Source organism: Gasterosteus aculeatus, chromosome 1, assembly GCF_964276395.1.
Source record: "Gasterosteus aculeatus chromosome 1, fGasAcu3.hap1.1, whole genome shotgun sequence".
Lineage (NCBI taxonomy): Eukaryota > Metazoa > Chordata > Actinopteri > Perciformes > Gasterosteidae > Gasterosteus > Gasterosteus aculeatus.
The window spans coordinates 1,848,065-1,873,778 of NC_135688.1; the positions used below are offsets into that span (position 1 = coordinate 1,848,065).

General features: G+C 49.1%; 1 protein-coding gene across 11 annotated transcripts in view; it reads left to right on the top strand.

The window, feature by feature from the left end:
- Positions 1 to 8,081: 8,081 nt before the first annotated feature.
- LOC120813126 (chloride channel protein 2) overlaps positions 8,082 to 25,714 on the top strand; it is a 52,861-nt gene continuing 35,228 nt past the window's right edge. For 4 of the 11 annotated variants that reach the window (XM_078106880.1, XM_078106888.1, XM_078106898.1 and 1 more), the window contains exons 1-2: positions 8,082 to 8,414; positions 21,221 to 21,356. In XM_078106880.1, coding sequence (XP_077963006.1) covers positions 8,364 to 8,414; positions 21,221 to 21,356 — 187 coding nt within the window. In that variant the 5' untranslated portion in view covers positions 8,082 to 8,363. The remainder of the gene's footprint in view (positions 8,415 to 21,220; positions 21,357 to 25,714) is intronic. The other 7 variants (XM_078106875.1, XM_078106891.1, XM_078106870.1 and 4 more) reach the window with 5 other exon arrangements.

Genomic DNA, 25,714 nt, shown 5'->3' on the forward strand with positions numbered 1-25,714 from the left:
TGTTGAACTGATTACGTAGATTTGGAAAGTAAAGTATCGTCAGATATGGATGTTACTACACACACTGCATCTAGGAAGCAGGTCTAGGTCTTGAGGAGCACGGCTTCGTGTCAGGAGCTACTTCCTTCAGTCAAATAGACTTCAGGGCGGGACTTGTTGTGATTGACAGGTCGATACCAGATTGTGTCTCTACGTCCTCCCACCGGGCGCAAAAAGGCCAAGACGGCAACGGCGGGAATTGCCGAACTCGAGGCTTGAAGGCGGCGGCCCACAAACCAACGGGGAGCCGTTGCCGTGACAACACACATTTCCCACATCCAGTCCACGCTTCTTATGCGCACAGACAAAAGTGTCAAGAAGGAGCTCCTTGTGAAGTGATTCCCTCCGTTATCCCAGTTGGGGCGGCGTTGGAGAAGAAGTGGGTCTGCTCCCTCTGGAAGCAGCTTCTCGACACTCCAGGACGCCGCCGATTGAAGCTTCTCAACTTCAAATCCCGTGCGCGGTTGCCTGACCGAACGAGGCGCAGTACTGACCCGAGCACAGGACCATATGCAGCGCATAGGCAGCGGGCTTCTCCTCCTCCGGATGTGGTTGGTTCACTTCCTGCCAAGCTGGGGACAGGAAGCTGGAGAGCGATTCGTGGACCTCGACGGTGCAGCCGTCCGGCCTGGAGGATGGAAACCCGGCCTGGGTGATCGGAATCGCTGCATACAACCAGTGGAATGAAAACATTGGATTTCTGGTTCAGTCTTTTAGTAGCTATGGTTAATGTCCAGGTCGGGGTCTCCGACACTGAAACCGATTCAAACGAAGGGAGATGATTAAGGAGGAGATCGGGGGGCAGACGTGAGGATAAAAGCAGGAATCAGAGGCAGCGTTTTCCTCCTTTTTTTCATCTCGTCTGCAATTGATTTTCAAGGTTCTTGGAAAGACAAACTGTTACACTGACAAACTCCACCCTTATCAATTAATCTCCGCTCCGCTCTAACACGATCTGAACACCTGATGGTTAAACAAAGATTAGCTCCTTGCTTTGCGTCAGAACATGCGTCCCTCTGGACGTATGTTTGCAAGGTTCTCCTGGAGGCATGCTGATAATCTCCTGCAGTTTTGCTGTGAGGCTCAGGCTCCAAAAAATATACAAATCATAGCACATGTTTCATGCTTCAGCATATCGGGTCCTTGAAGGTGAAAAAATAAAACAACCCCCTGATGCACTGATCATCCGGTGCAACGAGATGATCCAAGACACAAACCCCCAGCGGGGCCGAGGTGTGAACTATCTTTCAAATGCACGACGGGCGTTTGAAGCTCTCCCGCCGACCTCCTCGTCGACCTTTATTTGTCTTTTAATTGCTCCCAGAATGTATAAACCGACTCAAACTTCCCATCCTTTGCTGTTCTATCGTCCTCGTTCCACAAAATGTAAATCGTTGTACGGATGACCCCGATCGTGGGCCGGGACGCTGCGGGATGAGCCGGAGGAGCTGGTGGTCGCCCACATGGTCCGTCTGCGGCTCCGCGGCCTGAATTATTCATTCAGTGAAGTGGTTCTCATTACTGTTACAGTCTTTCTTACAACCTCACACAAGTATTGAATACTACTCCTCTGTGGGATCTCATTAATTCATCTATTTTTAACGGTATCGATCGGCAGCGGTGAAGCGAGCAGCCTCTGTGGCGGTGAAATCGGCGTCCTGAAGTAGACAAGTTGTCCAAAGTGCAGCGAGGACTAGGGCTCAAATCCTGGTTGCTGCTTGACAAAGTGTTTTAAAGGAAGTTTCAGGGATATTTATGTAATTAATCGCATATTTCTTTGGTATGGAGCAACTTTTCACACCAATCTTACTTTTGCCGTTATATTTATATTTAATTTAAGTTGCCAGACTTGCAGTTGTGAAACGTTCCCATTTTACTGCATCTATTGGGGTATTTTTTTTTGCTATGACTCAACACTATGTTACGCAAGTGTTGTATTATTCACCCGAGCCAAAAATGTACGCGTGACACATGAATGTGTTTCATGTCCGTGTTGTGTCTTCTGGCAGCACAGGACACGATCCACTGGACAGCAGCAGTGGAGACCTAAAAAAAAGACAGAAGACAGCTAAGAATAGAGAGTGTTGTCACGCTCCCAGACACAAAGATGCTTCCCTGATAAGGCATATTTATTTGTATTGCACATTTTGTACCCGAGGGAGACCAAAAGTGGATCACACCAGCAGATAAAAGCACAATAAGCTCATTTCCCACCTCCTCTCGTGATGGACCTCAAGGGTCAATCCTGGGCCCGATTACGTTCCCAACACACACACACTGCTCGCATTGTTAGAAGACAACAGTTTGTTTCATTGTTACACAGATAATATAAAAGGAATCCTGTCTTGTCACTTTCTCCAGAAGGAGGACGCTGCGATAATTAGATTTGCTTCATATATTTATATATATATATATATATATATATGGTGGAGAAACATTTTAACCACAGATGAAGGTATAAAAGCAACAGCAACACCTGTTTACTTATTTCATTCGTGTATCATTGTTCGCTGTTTCAACATTTATATTAAAATACGAGCTGTGGGAGATAACATTACGCAATGCCAGGCTGTGTTGCTGTTCAAATATTTGGAATAACGGTTGACATTTTCATGTCCAGTGATGTTTGTGTCAAGACTGAAAAAGAGAGCTGGAGTGAGACGTTTGAAGGACAGGACTCGGATTCGGGGTCCTCGGATTGGAGTCTTTTGTTTTGAGGAATGTTTTAGGGGACACAACGTCAGGTAAGAAGACCTCCGTAAAAGCTGTGAATTGAAAAGAAAGGACATTTGTCGGGGTGAAAGACGTCTTGAGGTATGAAGCTAATGAAGCAGTCCACGAACATCTGATATGTGTCTAAAGATAATCACAATCCCTCCTCGCCGTGGTGAAGGGTGGCTCTGAGCGGAGCCTCGTGATGAGCTGAGCTTCCACGGGCCGCGTGTTGAAGTGTCTCTTTCACCGCTGCCATTACCGTCCATATAAAAACGGTTGAATTGTATTTTTTTCTCTCAATTGCTTTGCTGGGAGAAAACATCTCAAAACCTCTTTCCTTGGTAAATACGGGATGAGCCGAAGGTGAAGAAGCTCAGATTAAAGGTCCACGTGTGACAGAAAGAAGTCAGTATCAAACATATTTTGTCTTCATCTCAGTGTGAAAGTTCAATGAAAACATTTTCCACTTGACAAGCTTTTTTCCGAAAGTCTGCCTTCGGGCCGGAGTCGTTTCCTCAGTTCCGTTCAGCCCGAAGGCGAAGCGACCGAGGACGTCTCCTCGTTTACGACCTCCTCCCACGCGTCGGTCACATGGTGACGAGTGAGCAGAATCCCTTCAGCTCCAGAAAGAGTTTATTCATGAAACGATTACTAAAAAACATAATTTACTAAATAAAATACATTGACATTTTAGAAGAATTCTTTGATGTGCAGGAAGGCCAGTTGGGCCGGAAATCATTTTCTTTTTTCAAACACGCTCTACCAAAATTGTCCATTTATGGTAAAGTTACTATTGATTTATTTCTAAAAAGAAAAGTTAGAATATTGGTTCCAATTTTCATCTTCATCTAAAATTGCAAAATTTCAAATAAAATAATGAAACTAAAATTTAGAGGACAATGTATTAACAGTTTACATATGACGTGATTATAAATAACAAGCACATGTGTGACCCTGAAGCAGATGACATGCGTCAACACTGAACAAGATCAACACGCATGTAGGCGACAGCACGTTAACGCTTGCACACGCGATGAAAAAGCCCACAAGGTTTATGTTTCTATGTTTCATACGTGATATTCGTGCATATGTGTGATGGCAGATCATTCCACCAGTGAAGGTGGAGGCTCTCCCTCCGGCCCGACCCATTCGTTCCGTCACACGCACCTCGACCCGTCACTGACCTCCATTCTGCAAACACTGTTTGGGGGGGAAAGTGGCCGAGTTGAGCAACGAGCTCCTTCACTGACTCAATCAGATGATAGTTTATTGGTTCTGGAAGGTTCCATTTAATATAACGGAGTCTCCGAATAACAATTCACATATTTAACAAACACACGTTGGAGGAACTCAGACGTGACGTATTAGACATGCAAAGGCATGACCGTTATCTTTTTTTACTTTGCACACAGCTGAACAGCTCATTGAAGAGAGATTATCATGAATCTCTCCCACTGCTTTGTAGTCGGCCGTCTAATTTGTGCCTTTCAGGTGTGTTTGCCCCTCGTGGCTCCATCCGTCTCACTCGGAGGCCTCCAGCAAACAGGCTGTCACGAGGTCGGACAAAGGCCATCCGCGTTGGTACGGTGGCGGCTGATGGATCGCTTCAGCTTCAATACGCGTGACATGTGACAAACACAGTTTTTATGCGTTTGTTGGATAGACTAGAGTGTGCAGGAATACGAGGTTTGTCCCTGATGGGTGTTGACCTTTGTCCTCCCTGTAAAACAAAGAACACTCATTTGTGTTAATGTGTATCTTTTACTGGTTGTTTTAAGAGCCGTAGTATTATGATACTTAGTATTACGATACTTAGTATTACGATACTTTGTATCATGATACTTAGTATTATGATACTTAGTATTACGATACTTTGTATTATGATACTTTGAATTTCGATACTTTGTATTACAAGGCGTTGGTTTTTTTGAGGCATTACATGAAGTGTTGTTTTATTAAAAGTCGTTTTAGTCAAGGAAATTTTTTGAAAGTCATTTTAGGCCAAGTTGGTTGTAGGAAGCAGGAAACTATGTTTTGTGAAACATTGACAAATGAAGCCTACTTTTACGAAACCTTGTTCTACTGAACCTTTAAAATGAACTAGTTGTCAATAATATGGTACTGCTGGTTTCATTGACCTATGACCTCCAAAGCTCACTGAGGACAAGCCGGACAGCCTGGAAAAGCTAAAGCTGCATTTCTTAACTTGCATTCTGTGTAGTGACCAGCAGGGGGCGACTCCTCTGCTCCCATAGACGTCTATGAGGAAATGACTCTACTTCTCTGTAGTGACCAGCAGGGGGCGACTCCTCTGCTCCCATAGACGTCTATGAGGAAATGACTCTACTTCTCTGTAGTGACCAGCAGGGGGCGACTCCTCTGCTCCCATAGACGTCTATGAGGAAATGACTCTACTTCTCTGTAGTGACCAGCAGGGGGCGACTCCTCTGCTCCCATAGACGTCTATGAGGAAATGACTCTACTTCTCTGTAGTGACCAGCAGGGGGCGACTCCTCTGCTCCCATAGACGTCTATGAGGAAATGACTCTACTTCTCTCTTGATTTATTCCCTCAGTAAACATTGTAAACATGAGTTTATGGTCTCTCTAGATTCAAATCTTGTATCCAGTCTTTGCCGAGTGCACACCGCACTAAACAGGCGTTACATTAAAAATAACAATGATAAATTATGAAATAAAAAACACGTTATGTTTTTCTTGTGCAGCGTCCTCATACGTGTGACATATCGGCCGTAGCGCATGAGGACATTGATCTTCGGCTGCTCGTACTGACTCTCACGAGTCTTTGACGTGTCTGAAGATGGTCGACGGTGGAGACGCTGAACTCACGACGAGGCCATGTTATTTTCTTGCTGCGTTCCCTTGAGTCGCACAATGCAGCAGCCGGTTCGAGGAAGATCACTGTGACGCCGTGTTTGTGATGAACCCGGATCACGAGGAATCACAGATCTCATCCGGCAGAACTCGCTCAGAAACGCTGGAGGAAGTGGCTGAAGAGGATGTCTTATTGTTTATCGGCCTTCGGATCAACTGGTGTAAAAATGGATGTGTTGATCATTTTCCTTTCCCGCACCCGCAGTCATTTTCCATTATGAGGTGCCGTCATGAGTTTGGAGAACGCGAGTCCTTCATTAACCCGGGAAGAGAGCCGCCTACGCGAGGAATGAGCTTGCAACACAAAAGCTGGCACTTTCAAACGAGCGTCGCACAAAGCGAGGCCGCTCGAATGATTAACTTTCTGTTGAAGTAAAAAAATGAAAAGAAACATCTTGGTGGGCTCAAGTGTGTGTTTTGTAAAGTTCCATATGCGTAGGTTCCCTTCATGTGCTTCAAATCCCTGCAAAAGAACATCAAACACTTCAGACTCTCAGTACCACGTTGGTGAACTCGGATCAAACCAATCGCGCTCGACGCCGGGACGAGAATCCGTGTGTCTGTTGTCGAGCGTATCGCAGAATAAAACGACATGTTTAAAACGGTCAGATCATGTGCTGATTTACCGCTTTTACGACTGGTGGTGCTTTGAGCTACGTGACAGCACGCTAAAGGCTGCTCACGTCTATGGCAATGCTAACAAGCTAATGCACAGAGAATACTAACCACCTTAGCTTAGCATGCCAACAGCTGATTAGCAAGAAACACCAGGTACGGCTGAGGCCTTTGGTTGTATTAGACTACATGTATCTTTATGTTCGGAGCTGTAGGGCTATTTTGACCTGAGGTGATCATTACCAGAGATATGAATGCGTGAATGCACGGCCATCAGTTGTTGAGATCTTGTGACACATTGAAGCAATGATCCATTTAGTATATTTAAAGTTACAGTGAGGAACTTTGATCTGGTCTGGAACCAGTCTTAGTTAGTTAGTTTAGTCCTGATCCTCTATAGACCTCCACCAGCAAACAAGGCCATCAGAGAGAAGATGTTCTATTTCTATAGTTCTTCTTAATGAAACCAGATGACATCATGCAGGTCCACCAGAACCTCCTTCAGCTCAGACTCTAGCAGAGACCAGTCCTCGGTGAACAGACCCACGTCCTACAGCAGAGACTAGTCCACCATAAATAGACCCAGGTCCTCCAGCAGAGACCAGTCCACCGTGAACAGACCATGGTCCTCTAGCAGAGACCAGTCCATTGTGGACAGACCAAGGTCCTCCAGCAGAGACCTGTCCACCGTGGACAGACATAGGTCCTCCAGCATAGACCAGTCGTCCGTGGACAGACCTAGGTCCTCCAGCAGAGACCTGTCCACCGTGAACAGACCTTGGTCCTCTAGCAGAGACCAGTCCACCGTGAACAGACCTTGGTCCTCTAGCAGAGACCAGTCCATTGTGGACAGACCAAGGTCCTCCAGCAGAGACCAGTCCACCGTGGACAGACCTAGGTCCTCCAGCAGAGACCTGTCCACCGTGGACCGACCCAGGTCCTCCAGCAGAGACCAGTCCACCGTGGACAGACCCAGGTCCTCCAGCAGGGCAGACTGGGAGAGCCTGCTGCAGTAGAATGAGAGGTTTTCTAGGACCCTGGTAATCAGAGACACTACCACTTTAGTTCACTAGCTTCCTTTAGCTCTAAAATATTTCTCTGAATAAGTGAAGACTTTGTTCTCTCGTTGGCGCCGAGTGACAAATGTGATTCTCCGGACAACATACGGACAACATACCTTCAAGAAGCCTCCATGGAAGTCAGTGCAAATGTCATATTTCAGTCTGTATAAACCTCCTGCACCACGCAGCCGCCCCGCAGTGGGACGTGGGCTTACATGGTCCACTTTATGCCTCACAGAGACCACGCACACAACTTCCACTGCTTTCAGGGGCAAATGTAGCTCATCGTATTTTACAAGCACCAAACAAAATGTGTAGAAAACGTGTTTTAAAGTGGGTAGAACAAAAACCGATGCAAGAGACATGACGTTTGTTTTTAGCGCCCTAAAGGCTTCATTTAAAGACAATTCATATGAGTCAGCCATAATGATTTCAGTGATGTCAAGAGCGTAGTTTTCAAATAAATGAAAAAGTCTGCAGCGAGATAAATAAATAAATACATAAATTCATCCTGAAATAATTTGCTCTCACAACAAAAGTGTCCAAAGTAGTTAATGATCATCCAGAGAAGTGTTGGAGGGCGGATCCTACCTGGACTCAGGTAACTCACACCACGTGGTCTCATTGCTGCCTGTCCTTATGTTCACCTTTATGTTTTATATTTATGTGTAAACAACAAAGAAAAGCTCAAAGAGGCTAAGCTCCTGGCGCTTTGATTGACACCTTGTTCCAGGTGGGCGGGGTCGACTCCGCCTTCGGAACCAGCGAAGTCCCGCCTCGCAGTGCGCGTCTCTTCCCGGGACCCGAGAGCCTTTAAAGCGAAGAACAACCGGCACGCGTCCGCTCAGTCGCACGCACGCACGCACGCAGCCTGAAGTCAGCGCCATGCATTGAGCGCTGCGCACGCGCCTCACGCACGCACACGCAGACAGACAGACAGACAGACAGAGAGACAGAGAGAGGGACAGACCGCCGCGGGGCTTCCTTCACTTCCAAGCCGCGCGCGTCTCGTCGGGCGTGCGGGCGGACACGCGCAGCCATGGCCGGGGACGGGTCCGACCAGCGGGCGCTGCAGTATGAACAAACTCTGGTAAGTTCCGCTGAACTTCGCCCGCCGGTCACGCTGCTGCGTGGGGGGAAGACGAACGCCAGACTCCGTTGATAAATCCGTCAATTTAACTCTCCCCCCTCTGGCGGTCAAAAGTGGTGCTTTAATTCGAATGAAAGGCGCGTCGGTGACGTGCGGACACGCCGAATGAAGCGGTGTCCTGCTTGGAGTGTGTGGGCTGTCTGTCCCCAACCGCGGGGGGGACGGTATGTTGGCAGCATTGAAACAAAGTCTCCCCCTCACGTGAAAGTGACCGAGGTTCGTGGTGCCGCTCACGTGTCTTTAGTCCCTAGTTGCCCCACTTGATGAGGACACTGTCTCCAATGTGTCCATCACCAGAGACCTGTTGAGGAAGGGATTCTGAAGACTCCTCAGGCAGATTCGGTCTCGTTATTCAAACATCTGGATGTTGACAAAACTCCAGCACAGCACGTTTTATAGAAATCTCATATTGAAAAATGAATTTATGCCCTTTTTCTGTTGGTAAAAATGGTGCTGATGAATTCTGCAGGAACATTTTTAATAAATGTGTTTTATGTTTGAGGACAAATGTCTACTTTCTTGAAATATTGGGCCTTTTCCCAAGCGACGTTTTTAAAAGTAGATATTTGGGGGGAGACGGTCTTTTGGGTGACGCTGGTTGCTCAGCACGTAAAGCGAATCCACGAGAAGCACCGCGTCCCCGTGACGAGATCTGCGTATTTGTCCAAAAAGCTCCCTTCGCTCGCCCATAACCGTTTTTTTGAACGGGAAGCTGCTTGTATAACTCCAGTTTGTCCCCATAACGGTGCATCGGCCCTCTGGGTGCACGTGGGCTGCACTGACGTCCCCCCACAATGGATCAATTCATTGTTGCTGTGCAGCTGAGGGAGGACTGCTGCGCACGGTGCACGCGTGCATCATTCGTCGTGTGGTAGTCGGGCGGATGCTCTGCAGGCTCGACTTTTCTTTCTTTTTGAAGCTTTATAACTTTTAGTGAGGGGGGGGGGCATAGTCATGCAGCTTTTAGAAGATGTACCAGAGGAGTGAATGGTTTCGTGCAGCAGGGGGCTCCCAAACATCTTCATGTCCCACACCCCTCGATGTCGGGGACAGATTTGTCCCTGCGATGTCCCTAAACGGTTTGCATTAAGACGTCTGATTCTTGTATAACCGGTAGAGTGAATTTCGAATGAGATGATTTACCGAATTGGACGTTTCGCCCCCTTCCAGAGGGACCCCCGTAGGGGTCCTACACCCCAGTGGTTTGTGTGACTTTAGTGTGGTTGAAGTTTTATAGGCCATCTGGACCATTCAGAGGCTTTAAATCCAGAGGACACCCGACTGTAACGCTTCTTTGGGCCTCTGTTTGGTCCCTCTCTCTCTCTCTCTCTCTGTCTCTCTCTCTCTCTCTCTCTCGCTCTCTCCCTGTGTGTGTTGTTAATCTGTGTGTTTGTGCGAGAGATTACACAACGTGCGACCCGCTGGCTCGGCGCTGGACGCCGCGTCGCCCTGCGGCTCTCTGGGAAGAAACGTGCAGCGGCAATAACAATACACACACACACACACACACACACACACACACACACACACACACACACACAGCGCTCTTCTCGTGTTGCCGGGCGCCCACATGGCTGTTACACGCACGACGCCGTGGAAGCGTTCGAGTGGACTTAAAATAAAAATAGCTGCAGTGTGAGAACCCCCCCCCCTTCCCTCTCCCCCCCCCCCCCCCCCCCCCCCACACACACCTTTCAACGAGCTCTCCCCCCCCCCCCGTCCATCTCCTCGCCGTGGGCTGTAGTAACATGGTGTCTTTGTGTGATGTTGGCAGTCACGGTGGTTGTGTGGGTTTTGTTGTGGGCAGCGGATGCTCAAAGAGGCCAGTGTAGCCTGAGGGAGGGGGGGGGGGGGGGGGGGGACGGGGCAGAAATGTTAGCGGGGCCCAGCAGGAGGGAGGAGAAACCCGCCTGAAGACGTCGTCTGTTCACGTCAGTCTGCACGAAGAGGACGTTGGGACACTTTGTGACGAGCCTGAAGGTCCAGGCGACACGAGGCCTTTGAGGGTTAAAGACCAACCAAAGAAGCAAAGGGGGGGGGTTAGAGGGGGGGGGGGCTTAAGGCAGCGGTCCGCTGTGCTCGAGCTCTCCAACATTATCCCCCAAAACATCTCAAACTTCTCATGAGGCTTTGCACAGTTTGGGTATTTTTTTTTTTAAGCCACTTATAGAAGCTCAGATACGAGCAAACAGTCGTGACTTGTGGTCGGCCTTGAAGCTCTGCTGAGGAGGGGGGGGGGGGGCAGGAGGGGGGGGTCACGGCAGCTCACAGATCATTCAGCTATGAATCATAACTCGTGCACGGCTGTGTTGAAGAATCTTTAGCACGTCAACAATAACACACTGTGTGTGTGTGTGTGTGTGTGTGTGTGTGTGTGTGTGTGTGTGTGTGTGTGTGTGTGTGTGTGTGCGTGTGCGTGTGTGCTGACTCTGGGTACTTTGTAACCTGTGGTGATTAGTTTCCTTTGGCCTTGGACGTTTGTTGTCTCCGTTCGTAGTGGAAATTTCCCCTTTTTTTCTTTAAGAAAAAAAAAAATGGACTTCTCAAGTCTTTTATTTATTCGTTATTCCTGCGGCGGGTCAGCGGCTCCTTGACCTCGGCTTTCTTCGCGCAGAAAGGAGCGCTTGCATAACGTCTCTCTTTCTTCAGATAAGCATCAAAGGGCTTCTGTCCCTCCGGCACTAGCGATCAACCTTTGCTTCTCCTTTAACCAAATGACAAATCCACCTGTGATCCCCCAGCCGGCATCGAGCGGACGGGTCCCGACCCGGGCGTGTCTTCCATTGCTCCTCTAGAAGGGACGACCCGCGGACTCCAATGTGCAGTTTGTCTGACTTTTCTCCTCCCGAGAGGCCTCGATCGCCCGCCGGTTCAGCCGGTGCAGGTTCTGGACCGGTGCCGTGCAGCCGTCGCAGAATAGAAGGAGCCGTTGACCCGTTGATGCCCGTCTGCACAGATGCTGAGCGATCCACAAGCAGCTTCCAAAGCACATGATCACAGACGCAGGAAGTGACCCTTTATGAATCCTTACCTCCTTCCCTCCTTCCCTCCTTCCTTCAACCTCTCCTTTCCAAGCAGTCAGATGGTGACGGACACTTTTCTCACGTTCAGCCTTGGCGAGGTCAGCCGGCCCGTCAGGGGGGGGCGGCGACAAGCCCGCAAGGTCAGCGTTGACACATCAGCGGATGTTCAGTGCGTGCGTGCGCTCTGAGGCCCTTTGATAAAGGCGATCTTGTTGATGCATAAACTGCGTGACACGAAGGCGAGGACGGAGACGAGGACGGAGTCCAGCTGTGACGTTCGGGGGGCTTTTTTTGTGTGTAGAAAGCTCAGTTATCATAAAGTGGGCGGGGCCAAGGGCAGCAAAAACTCAACGTTTCGTCATATTTAATCGCCTTTTTTTTCTTCTTATTAGCGCCACTATTGTCTGTGCAAAGAGGCTTTTTGCATCTGGATAAACAATATCTGGAGAATTAAATACATTCTTGTTGACATGTTGATCTATTTTATTTCCCCAACACTGGGAGGTCAGCTCTAAATATCTATATCCATATATGTACATATCTCTATATATATGTATCTATATGTAGATATATTGCCTTCACAAACCTATTCAGACTTTGTCCTAATGTTGAGGGGATCCTTCCGTTCCGACCGGCGGCGGCGGCGCCGCGCGTGCAGGTCGTGTGTCCGTGCTGTGGGGTAAACGGTGTAGGATTACCGCGTGTACACAACACACGGAGGGAACATCGGAAACCGTCAGAACGCAACGTGCTCCGTGAGCTTTGGATGAAAAGAAAACGCAAAGATTACAGGAGAAACGTCAATGTTGTGTTTTTCTTAACACTCGTCAGCGCTGTGTTAGCTAACTAGCTAACGGTTGCTTTCCCGCGGGCTTAGATCGCTGTTAAAGGGACACACGGGGTCACAAAGGGTCTCTGAGGGTCATCCGGCCTCAGGGCATTTACGTCTACCCCCCCCTCTAAATCTCTAAATGCCTCCAATTAATTAAGTAAACCATTTTTAATTATTTTTAGTTTGTGTGCATGTTGCATCAGAGGAAGACATTTTTGCCTGACAAAGTGTGTGTGTGTGTGTGCGTGCGACATACAGCTTGTAAGAAGCAGCCTGGGCCTTTTGAAGCACTTGAGTGACGGCCACTGCTGTTCCTCTACACTCGTATCAAAGCTGGGTCGATGGACCCCCCCCCCCCCCTCCCTGTGTGTGTGTGAGCGCCATCATGACACACACACACACACACACACACAGAGACGCACCGATCGTTCTCTAATAAGTCGCCTCAGCAAGTTTTCCCCCGTCCTTCCCTGGAGAGAGAGGACCCCCCCGTGGAGTTCCTCTGTGGGGGGTGAACGGTTCTGGTGCATCAACTACATGAGTGCTGTGAAACACACACACACACACACTCTGTCTCCTTATGCACCTTCATAAAGTGTCTTTTTTTTTGTGCGTCCATATTTCAGACTCATGGAGTGAGAGCAGTGTGGCCTTTGACCCCTTAATCACCTCTGCTGAGGATGCGGTTGTTGTGTTGAATGCGAGACACACACACACACACACACACACACTGATATGCGCGTGGACGTTGGTCCGTTTGCTAATACAAATTAATCATCTTGGCGTTTGAGTTTCACACAGAGGTTAACAACACACACACACGCACACACACACAGCAAGTCTTTCAGTGGTGTGTGTGTGTGTGTGTGTGCTGCTGGGTGTTGACATGCGCAGTACCTGCTTCTTAACGCATTGTACACCTTTTTCACTAGATGTTCCTTTAAGACACTTTATTTTTATGAGCCGGCAAACTGCAAATAGACAAAAGCTCAGTTTAATGTTTAATGTGTGAAACCAGAAGAAGTCAAACATTCACTTCCTGGATTCCCTGAAGCTCGATTGGAAGTTTGATTTGTGTGTGTGTGTCGCCCACTTGCTTCCAAGACAGATGGGCACCATTAGCCTTGATCACATTCAGATTTGGAGTGGGGAGTGCGGGGGGGGGGGGCGCGTGTCAAGGACGTGTATAAGCCCTTATCTCACGTAACCATGGCGATAGCACCGCGACGAGCTCTTGACTGTAAACACGCTTAAAAGCTCTGTTCTGTCTCAGACTTTTATTAAGGACTGAGTTTGGGGGTCCGGGGGGGGTCTGTTTATCACTGGTGTGCGATGTGTGTGTCTGTGTGGACGTTGACCTTCAGCAGGCAATAAGAGAAGCGTCTTTAGCGCAACATCCCCTTAAGTCCGAAAAAGACCTCCTGCTGAGGAGATGGTCCAGTGCCTCCTTTTACTTCCTCCTGTTCCACCACTCAGATTAAGGTTTGAGACGTGATGGTAGAAAATGGAAAAGATGATTTATAAATTAAAGTATTTCACCATCTTTCCCAAAATGAAGTTTAGAAAACAAAAGCTACTCAGGACGAGGACGTAGGAAATGAGAGTACTTAGTGCCCCACAATCCGTTCCTAAACCCGACCAGGGGGGCTTTAGCTCGGACCGCTGGGAGTTCCCCCCCCACCCCCCCCCCCCCGCCCCGAATCACTCCCACAAGGCCGTGCAGCGCGGGTGCCAGATTAATAAATGGAGATTAGAGGGCATGATGCGCTAAAGACGGCGCTCTTATTGCCTCAGTGTAGCGAGTGAAACACACACACACACACTGACGCACACCTCACTGATCGGCTGGTTTAATCACCCCCCCCCCCCCCCCCCCTCATTTCCACACAGTTGGCTAAATGCTGCCTTTGTCTCGCTGTAGATTGAACTAATCAGATCTCGCGTGATGAGGAGGTCGATCCCTGAAGAGCTTCTTCTCACCACCTTCAGCTCTTTGTGGGAGATTCTGTTACAGGAACACTGATGTCTTTCTTTATGGAAAGTCATGTTTTCATGAAGGAAGATCTTCTCATCGTTGTCCTCCTGCTTCTTCTCGTCGTCGTCCTCCTGCTTCTTCTCGTCGTCGTCCTCCTGCTTCTTCTCGTCGGCGTCCTCCTGCTTCTTCTCGTCGCCGTCCTCCTGCTTCTTCATGTCGCCGTCCTCCTGCTTCTTCTCGTCGCCGTCCTCCTGCTTCTTCTCGTCGCCGTCCTCCTGCTTCTTCTCGTCGGCGTCCTCCTGCTTCTTCTCGTCGGCGTCCTCCTGCTTCTTCTCGTCGGCGTCCTCCTGCTTCTTCTCGTCGCCGTCCTCCTGCTTCTTCTCGTCGCCGTCCTCCTGCTTCTTCATGTCGCCGTCCTCCTGCTTCTTCATGTCGCCGTCCTCCTGCTTCTTCTCGTCGGCGTCCTCATGCGTCTTCTCGTCGCCGTCCTCATGAGTCTTCTCGTCGCCGTCCTCCTGCTTTATCTTTGTCAGCTTCGTTGTCCCATCATTCCTCTCAATGTAATACTTCATTTCCCCCGTCCGCTTGTCCTTTACTCTCCCCTTGATTCCTTGTCCTTCCTCCTCTTCCCTTAATGATGTTGTTACTGTGCTTCTTCCTCTGCTTCATTCCAACATTGTTGATTAACATGCGCTTATTATTTAATCGCACAATGATCAGCTGCATAAACAGCAGCGCATTAAAATGCCATTAGAGGAATTAAAACATCAACCTGGAGGAAATTCACGCTTTATCACACGGGAACGCACACATTTACACACGTGTGTGCGTGTGCGTGTCACCTGGCTTTGTATCGGCCTTCTTCTCATGAGCTCTTTTCTTCTTTGTCTCTCTCACACACTGAGGTCTGTTGATGTTTTGTCTCATATTTCTCTCTCTGCATAATGTGTTCTCATGCTCTCTCCACCTCCTCAAACCAGCGTCTGTCTGTCTCCGTCCTCGTCTCCGTCCCTCTGTTCCGTGTGTTTGTCTTACAGTCGTTGTCTCCCGTCACTTTCTCAGGCCGATTATTGTCACAGCTGTGTTTCTTCAGTTAGACGTCAGCGATCTGATCGCTGGACAGTGTGTCCCCGGTGTGTGTCTGTGTGTGTGTCCCCAGCGTGTGTGTGTCTGTGTGTGTCCCCGGTGCGGGGCAGTGCCATGGCGGTGCCTTCCCACGTCCGACGGAGCACGTGTGGGGGACAGAAAGGGAAGGAGGGAGAGCGACGGTCACACTGGGAGTCATTGTGCAGCAAATCCACTTTCTCCCTCCGGAAAAAGGCCCCTCCGAAGACGGGGGGTTCGAACCCGGGCGCCGTCTCGCCGCCGCGGCTCAAGGGGGCTCGGCCTCTAGTCACGGGGTGGGCCGGTGCGATGGGATCGGCTCCGTGAGACCGCCAATTTCTGCGTAATCAATCTGCTCCTTTATGACGTTCATTATTTGGAAATCTGTGAAACGGTCCGATGTGTAACGCCGCCGATGGAATCCTGCAGCAACACGCTCTGCGGATTTTAACGCCCCCCCCTTTTCTCGGATCCACCTCCTTGAGGTGCGAACTGTATCTCGCTGGGCGCTGCTAACGCTAACGCTAATGCTGCTACGTGACGCTGCACGGGTGTCTGTGTACGCTCGACAGGCACCTTTAATACGGGAAGACGTTGCCATGGTAACATCACTCGCTGGTTCGCGGACTGATGTTTTGCAGCCTCCAGTTCGGCGTGTTTGTTTTCCACACCGTTGAGGTCTGTTGTCAATCACAGTAAGCTCCGCCCTAAAGCGCCCTCTGCTTTATCCATTTAGTGACTCTAAATTATACATTTACTAAACGAACATAATGTTGTATTGAAGAAGACTTGAAACTAGAGACTGAGACCATAAACTCATGTTTACAATATTTACTGAGGAAATAAATCAAGAGGGAAGTGGAGTCATTTCCTCATAGACGTCTATGGGAGCAGAGGAGTCGCCCCCTGCTGGTCACTACAGAGAAGTAGAGTCATTTCCTCATAGACGTCTATGGGAGCAGAGGAGTCGCCCCCTGCTGGTCACTACAGAGAAGTAGAGTCATTTCCTCATAGACGTCTATGGGAGCAGAGGAGTCGCCCCCTGCTGGTCACTACAGAGAAGTAGAGTCATTTCCTCATAGACGTCTATGGGAGCAGAGGAGTCGCCCCCTGCTGGTCACTGCACAGAATGCAGCTTTACTCCTCATTCAGTTTGAAAACCTCTTCAAGAAGAGTAAAGCGTTTGGAAGATCTCTGCCAGCAGACCTGAATGTGCCTGATTAAATGGGTTTCTCTCACACACACACACTCCACAGGTGAAGATCCAAGCGTTTCTTTGGTCTTTCTTCCGAAACGTGGCACTAATACCAATGTGCAGCTGCCAGCTCGCCATCGGAGCTGATTACTGGAGCGAGAGCGGGGGAGAGAGAGGTTCATGCTATCGCTGCGGCGCGGCATCAGTGCTCTTGTGTCCGCACGCAGTCGATACCGAGACGAGGACGTCATCAGGCCGCAGTTTGTCCCTCTGGACGAGCGATGGCGTTAAAATGCCTTCAGACAGGTGTGATCATTCATCACTCTGTTGTTCTCGCTCCAGATTCCACAGTTCACATCCAAATTCAGCTCTCGTCGTGGGAGGAATTCTGTACATAGTGCCCCCCCCCCCTCCCCCCTACCCCCTCCCTTTCACCCATTAACCGCTCGCCTCGTATTTTTCGGTCGTCCGTCCGTCCTTCCTTCCTTTCTTCCGAGTGTTTGTCGGTGCGAGAGAGGCCCGGAGGGGTTGGCATGGCAGCCTGGCATAAGCACACAAGACCCCCTATTGCCCCCCCCCCCCCCCCCCTTCAGCAGTGCCCCGCAGGCCCATTGGGAAACCTTTTATTTACTGTACATCGCCCCACAGCTTTGCTCCTTTCAGGCCTCCTTCGGTGCCCCTCTTTTCCTGTGCCGTCCACTTCTCAGGCTGAATCGATGTTGATCCAACGTTAAGTGGAAGAGGAGGAAACGAGGAGGAAAGAAGCTTGTTGGTTCAATAAGGCGCATTTATTCAGCGACTCGCTCTGACACGGAGCCGAGTGCAGGGGGGACATTTTAAAGGGAAGCTTCTCTTCCTGACGTGGTTCCGTCGCGTGGAATCAGACGACTCGTCGTGTGTTCACGTCGCACGACGCACCGGTTACGCGTCTTAACCTCATCCTTCATTTTCTTACCTGAAGCCTCCTGCGATGTTTGCAAGTTGGAGCTAAAACGTCCCTCTTAGCAGATGAAGACGTCCCCCCCCCGGCCTTAAAAAACACGCCCGTCATTCAAGAGAAGACTAAAGTGGTGCAGTGTTGGATGAGTTCCTGCTCTCTGATTCACCGCACTGATTCTTTACTGGACTCCTCGTCCCTACACACACACACACACACACACACACACACACACACAATGCACAGCAGGAAGAGGTGTGTGTCCATACCTGTCCAACCTGTTACTGGACGGATTAATGTTATTAAAAGGAACACACACACACTCTCACACACACACGCACGGCTTTCACTGGTTTCTGTGCAGTTGGCAGGGAACCACACACAATAACGCACAATGAAACAGACACACACACACTGATACAGTCTCCTGTGCCTCCCCAGTGACCCCACATTACTGTGTCAGAGTTGTGTCTTTGTTTCGTCTGAAGAAATGGCAGCATTAGTGTGTAACTACCTGTTTCCCCCCCCCCCAGCAGCGGCTGTTTGCCGTGGAAACATTTTGAGTGACATTTATGGCGGCGGCGTTGCCAGGAGACGCGCTGCATAACTCCCTCCCCCCCCCCCCCCCCTTTGGATCTCACCTGTTGTTCGAGTGTCATTAAAAGAGGCCACTCGACATCTGAGGTGTTTTCATCCCGCCTCACAAATCAGAAACGGGACGAACCGGCGGGATAGAGCGCTAAACACACTACCGGAATGTGTCTCCCAGGCCCCCCCCCACACACACACTCCCCCTCGCCCTCACCCCTTCCCCCCCATCTGGAAAAAAGTCATCATCTGCTTCCCCGGTTCAGTTAAGCCGCGCGTTCCAGACGGAGGTCTCCGGCAGCTTCAGACACCCCCCCCCCAGCCGAAGGACGCTGTAGTTATTGCACTTGTTTGTGACCCGCCCCCCCCCCCCCTTTGAGGAATTGGTACCTCTTGTGTTCAGGCTGACGTCCTGGACCCTCTGTTTTGATTGACAGTTGTTCAATTAAAAGTCCGGTACCGACGCCAGTAGACCCGCTGCCAACGTTGACCCCAATGACCCTGACCGGGCGCCAGTGAACTAGTGAGATTTGTGCTTTACACAAACCTGTGTGTGTGTGCGCGTGTGTGTGTGCGCGTGTGTGCGTGTGCGCGCTCCCCGACGCGCTCTGACTCCGGAGGTCTGCGATGGGAGCGGAAGCGGCGGCGTGCTGTGTAAACACCAGCATGAGGGCGCTCGGGGGCACGAGACAAAAGCACCTTTTTGTTGTCTCATCTAGATCGTCTGCTGCAAGGTCGCCCCGAACGCCTGTTTATACGGTTTCTCTGCTATTATTGGACTCTGTCTTAGTTCTGAGGTCCAGGTGAGCGTCAGACACAAAGTATTTACTCTGAATACATAAAACCTTCTAAGTTCAAATCCTTGTTCTCATTCACGATATCATGTGGCGTCTGTTTTAGTTCCATTAAATACATTTAGTGAAGTCAGTTTCCGAACTCCTGCCATAAAATAATAAAAAGACATTTGTGTGTGTTTAGCACATTTTTTATATTCTACACACCTTGTTCACAAGGATTTATGTTGACAGTCCGGATGGAGAGGTGTGTGTGTGTGTGTGTGTGTGTGTGTGTGTGTGTGTGTGTGTGTGTGTGTGTGTGTGTGTGTGTGTGTGTGTGTGTGTGTGTGTGTGTGTGTGTGTGTGTGTGTGTGTGTGTGTGTGTGTGTGTGTGTGTGGAGGACGAAGATCAAGGGTCTCTGTTGAGATAAGAGCCGTAACTATTGACCTTGTGGAGTGTTGTGGAATCTCAGGAATCTTTTCTTTTGTTTTGAATCTTTATTGTGCGCCACTGTATCACTAAACGAAATGATACAGAACAAAGTGTTGTGGAATGTTGCATCTGTTATTCATTACTGTGGCATCACTTAAGTACAGCTAATAAAGTGCAAAGGTGTTATTTCTCTTACATAATGAAGTACTCATTTATATGATGAGCAGGCGGCAACTTTATGCGTCAGTTAAAGCTGCGTTCTCTGTAGTGACCAGCAGGGGGCGACTCCTCTGCTCCCATAGACGTCTATGAGGAAATGACTCTACTTCTCTGTAGTGACCAGCAGGGGGCGACTCCTCTGCTCCCATAGACGTCTATGAGGAAATGACTCTACTTCTCTGTAGTGACCAGCAGGGGGCGACTCCTCTGCTCCCATAGACGTCTATGAGGAAATGACTCTACTTCTCTGTAGTGACCAGCAGGGGGCGACTCCTCTGCTCCCATAGACATCTATGAGGAAATGACTCTACTTCTCTGTAGTGACCAGCAGGGGGCGACTCCTCTGCTCCCATAGACGTCTATGAGGAAACGACTCTACTTCTCTGTAGTGACCAGCAGGGGGCGACTCCTCTGCTCCCATAGACGTCTATGAGGAAATGACTCTACTTCTCTGTAGTGACCAGCAGGGGGCGACTCCTCTGCTCCCATAGACGTCTATGAGGAAATGACTCTACTTCTCTGTAGTGACCAGCAGGGGGCGACTCCTCTGCTCCCATAGACGTCTATGAGGAAATGACTCTACTTCTCTGTAGTGACCAGCAGGGGGCGACTCCTCTGCTCCCATAGACATCTATGAGGAAATGACTCTACTTCTCTGTAGTGACCAGCAGGGGGCGACTCCTCTGCTCCCATAGACGTCTATGAGGAAATTACTCTACTTCTCTCTTGATTTATTCCCTCAGTAAACATTGTAAACATGAGTTTATGGTCTCAGTCTCTAGTTTCAAGTCTTCTTCATCACAGCAGGATGTTCATTTAGTAAATCATGTTCAATTGAGAATTTTACACTGACACCGAACTGCACATCTTCAAACCCCACAAGACTCAGTGACCCAGATTGACCCGTTGACCCCCCCCCTTCTTCCTTTCCTCCGCCCAGGAGCATCATGGGATAGTCGGTGGCTGAGCAGCGTACAAAACTTCCTGTCTCGTGTACTGCTGACTTGTGTGTGTGTGTGTGTGTGTGTGTGTGTAAATGGTAAATGGCCTGTACTTGTATAGCGCTTTTCTAGTCTTCTGACCACTCAAAGCGCTTTAACACTACATGACATCATTCACCCATTCACACCCATTCATACACTGATGACAGGAGAACCACACACAGTGACACCTGCCATCAGCAACTACCATTCACACACTGTAGTCGCAGCTACAGGAGCAATGTTGGGTTAAGTGTCTTGCCCAAGGACACAACGACATGCAGGTTAGCCGGGCCTGGGATCGAACCGACAACCCTCTGATTGGAGGACGACCGTGCTCCCCACTCACCCACAGTCGCCCACTGTGTGTGTGTGTGTGTGTGTGTGTGTGTGTGTGTGTGTGTGTGTGTGTGTGTGTGTGTGTGTGTGTGTGTGTGTGTGTGTGTGTGTGTGTGTGTGTGTGTGTGTGTGTGTGTGTGTGTGTGTGTGTGTGTGTGCCGACCGTTGCCTATGATTATACTGGTCTGGCCCACTTGAGGTGGGCAGTAAGTGGCCCAGTACCTAAAGCCGGGCGGGGCTTACTGTGATTGACAGGTCGGCGACCTCGTCCCTCGTTCCAATTAACATTTGGTTCTGTGTTCAATCGAGTATTCTCACTAACCCCCCCCCTCCTTTGCTCTGCAGATGTATGGCCGCTACACCCAGGAGCTCGGGGTGTTCGCCAAAGAGGAGGCGGCCCGGCTGAGGGACAGCGGCCAGCGGCGGAGCCGGGCTCTGGACCTGCTGGAGTACGACAAGGGGCGATGCGCCAAGTGTCGCAGTGAGTTCCACCGCCGGGTCGCCTGGAGTCACCGCGGCGCCTCTGATGGGGGGGGGGGGGGGGGTCCGGGTGGTCTCATCCTGTCAGCGCATTCATGACGCAAAATATTCCACTTTGAATTGGAAGAGAATCTTTCAGTTTAAAAGGCCATGAAGATTAGAATAAAGTAGATGAACGCTTGTTCGTAGATGTGATTCTGTGTGTATAGATATTAAAATATCTAATATCCTTTCTTGTGCCTTATGGGGAATGAATATCAGTCTGATTGCTTCCAAGAACTGTTTTAATAAATCTTCACGAAGCTTTGAAAAGAGAGAACCTGAAAACCAGACGGATTTAAATTATAAATGAATCAATTTGTTCATTTTCACCATCCAAAACAACTCACTCACTCAAAGAAGCTCATTTCTACAACCGCTTTTATTCTTTCCTTTTGTTGCTCTGAAGATTTAAACGCAGTATAATTCTGCTCGTTTTATCAGCTCCGACTCGTACGTACCGGATTTATCTGAGATGGAGAGTGTGTGTGTGTGTGTGTGTGTGTGTGTGTGTGTGGACTGTGTGAAGGACACACAGCAATAAAATTGCGATAATATTATGTGGTTGTTTATTAATAGTTATATTTATAGTTGATCGACCTCGAGGGTGATAAACCGCCTCGTGTGATCACGCGAGTCGCCGTCAGTTGGGCCCAAAAAAACGCAACGTTGGGAGGCGCGCACCAAGTGGTGCTGGTCATTTCCCCTTTTTGGAGGCTGGAGTTGCATTGTGGGTAACAAAAAGAAGATTACATGGAATCTGTGAATCCATCGTGTTGTGAATCCGTGCGGCGCACAAACAAAAAGCTGCACGTAGTTGTTGAACATCTGCACGTGTTGGAAGACGTATTTGCCCCTTTTGCCAACGTGGGTTAAATTTATTATTTTTTTTTCCGAACTGCCGTTTCCCAGGCGACGGACCGGGTCGCTGCTGAAGTGCCGTTGAGCAAGTTCCTCCACATTCCTTCTAGTGCTGCTGCTCCGTGCTGTGTAAACGCAGCGCCCCCTGCTGGGGAGAAGTGCTCACCGCACCCAGCCTGTGTGTGCCTGTGTGTGCGTGTGTGTGTGTGTGTGTGTGTGTTCTCTCTCTCTCTCCATCCTCCCTCTCTGTGGAGAGTTGAACGCGTTTGTCCCTCAGCAGGCTTCACGCTGAGGAGATGTGATCTGGATCGCTTATACAAACGCTCACAGAGCGGAGGCGTAAAACAAGAGGCGACTGGCTGAAAATATATGTAAATACGAAGCGACACACACACACACACACACACACACACACACAGACTGCTATGACTGCAGCTGCTGCTCCTTACTTACTACACACACTCTCAATCACACAGTATTCCCCCGCCAACATCGGCACAATCCCGCTTTATTGTTTGCTCGCACACATGCCGTTTTCTTGTTTTATATTTTATAGACACACACACACACATTAACACACACACACACACAGCTTTTCATGTGCTGGTGTGTGTGTGTGTGTGTGTTAATCATATGCAGGTACGAGTCCCAGCAGCTCCCGGCGGTGGATATTTAACGGCAGCGCGGACGGGTAGCGTCTCTGTTGTTGTGATTCAGTCGCAGCGAGGCTCACTGCGTAAAGTAAACCTTTATGTACACAAATAGATGTAGAATAATGACAATAGAGCTGCAGTAAAGTCAGCTGGTCCTGCTAGCGTAGCTTAGCATAGCCGGCCATTAACTGACCACTCGACTCTGGAGGAATCGGATGAATGCTCAGGTCGGTTTGAAGCTCAATCCCTTGTTCAATTAGTTGATTATGTTTCCTCGGTAACGCTGGGAAAAGATGTTGTCACGTCTTGTGTGAGTTTGTCGTAAAAAGACGTATGAAAGTAAGTTAGGGGTGTCAAACTAAAAGCTTTTGACTGAAGCTTTTGGAACATCGTTGGGTGGAACTTTCTGATCCAAATGATGTAGAGAAATCAGAACAACCATGTAGCTGCATTGAAAAAATCCTTTTTCAAAGTGGGAAATGTCGCACAGTAGAACCTTGACAGTTAAGTCAGGGCTGCATGGTGTACCACACTACTACGAAAATCAGTAGTAGTTTGAGTATTAACTAGTAAGTTTTTAACAGGGCTTTTCATTTATTTTGGAGGACAAGAGTCGAGAACTTGTTGGATGGATAAATGTAGTTCTGAAAAGCAAGAGGAAGTTCCTTTGAGCTGCATTCTCTGTAGTGACCAGCAGGGGGCGACTCCTCTGGTCCCATAGACGGCTATTAGAAAATGACTACTTCGCTCTTGATTTATTCTACCAGTAAACATTGTAAACATGGTCTCAATCTCTGGTTTCAAGTCTTCCTCAACATGGCACGATGTCCATTTAGTAAATTATGGCCCATCATCATCATCATCATCATCATCATCAGGAGGTCCTGAACAACACGCGACAGTAGAAGCAACATGCGGCGCGTTCCCACCGGCACTGCGCTTTGTGGGGGGAGCTTGTTGTTGCGTCCTGCTGCCACCAGGGAGCAGCGTTGAGCTTCACAGCGGGACAATGGTGGCGTGTGGTCCTTGCGGTCCTCCCTACGTGTGTGTGATGTCAGGTGTGTGATCTACAGGCCGTCAGGGAGAATCTTCTCGGCCTCCGTCAGCCTGCCTGTTCACGGTGCACAATTTGACACAGATATATTCCCTCATAATTCATCTTTTCTCTTTTCTTTTTTGTATTTTTACCATTTACACGTTCAATTACATTTTTCGGCAGGATGAAGTTAACTGATATAATCTCCTCGCGTTGCCACGGAACTAATTTCGTTCTATTTGATAATTGCAGATGAGACAATAGAATTTACCGCAGATCTTATTGTGCGTAAAGATGCTTTAAAAAGTATATCTCTATGTACATCAATACCTACACACACACACACACACCGCAATTCCATTAAAGGAGCTCAGTCACAAGTGGTCATAAAATTGAGCTGTAAGGAAAAACTATTATCTCTAAACTATTGTCTCCTCTAGCTTTTAGAACCATAAGTGTGTTTTGGGTTTTTGACTTTCAATGCTCCAAACTGGTGTCATCCAGATGTCATAGGCTCCCGCATGGATGGACAAACACACACAATGCGTGCAGACACACACACACACACACACAGTTAGCAGCTGTGTCCATAAGGTGTTAAAATATACGCTGTATTTTTTTCCCATATCTTCTGTCAGTTTTTCTCCCTCAGTTCAACCGCGCCGCTATGTCATTTAATTGGTTCCAGGACACACACACACACACACACACACACACAGAGAGACACACACAGTGTTTCGCTGCAACAGGTGTGATGTCAGCAGGAGCTTAGCATGGCGCCACATGTTGCCATGACGACCGTCAGGCGCCTAGCGACCAACAGTTGCCCACGCGCTCTCGTCTTCTTCTTTTCCTTCTCTTTTCTTTCTTTTTCCATTTCGTCTCCTCTAGTCTCCCCCCTCCATCCCCCCTCTCCCCCCTCCATCGCCAGCCTGATTGAAAAGCTTGATTTAAAATGGCAGAGCGAAGAAGCTAACCGATCGGCGCAGGTGGGAAACCGCCACACTTGTGGAAGGATCCACGCACGCACACAAGCTCGCACCAACACACACGCTCGTTAACCGGTGACACAAGCCGTGTTGCCAATTAGGCTGTGTGTGTGTGTGTGTGTGTGTGTGCGTGTGTGTGTGCGTGTTTCGGCGGCCCTCTAATCCTTTGTGACACGTTGTCACAGACGTTTAACGAGGATCAGAGAAACTCATTTCTGAATTAACTTTATTTGACTGTAAAATAACAGTCTGTCTCCCTCTTTTGGGTAAACGGCGGGATGGAGAGGAGGAAAAGCGGAATATTAATCACTAACCTCTTCAACACCGATTCGCCTCCAAAAAACATTATGGTTATGAAATGGCTCTTTGTTGTTTTTTACGGATCCTCAATGAAACGAACTGCGCGGCGACATCAGCAGAAGTTCCCAAACTTGAGGCGCGACTGAGCCACTAACGCTGGGAGCGACGTGGCGCCCGCTGGTGTCACGGCCTCTTCTCTCCCGCTCCTCCGGTGTCGCCCACCTGTGGCTCCAAACATTTCAAGTTTTCTAAATTGCAGCCCCGGACGGAGGAAATGGGACGTGGTGATTATACGTTAGGACGCACTTCACCTCGCCGTGGACCGCATCCATCAAATCACCGAGGGCAGCGCAGCCTAGCAACCGATGTCCAACGCACACAAACGCACAATACACATGGCTCACGTACATATGTACAGTAAAGTGGTGTGTGTGTGTGTGTCTTTGTCAGCACGCGCACTTGTTGCGTTGGCAGCGTTCAT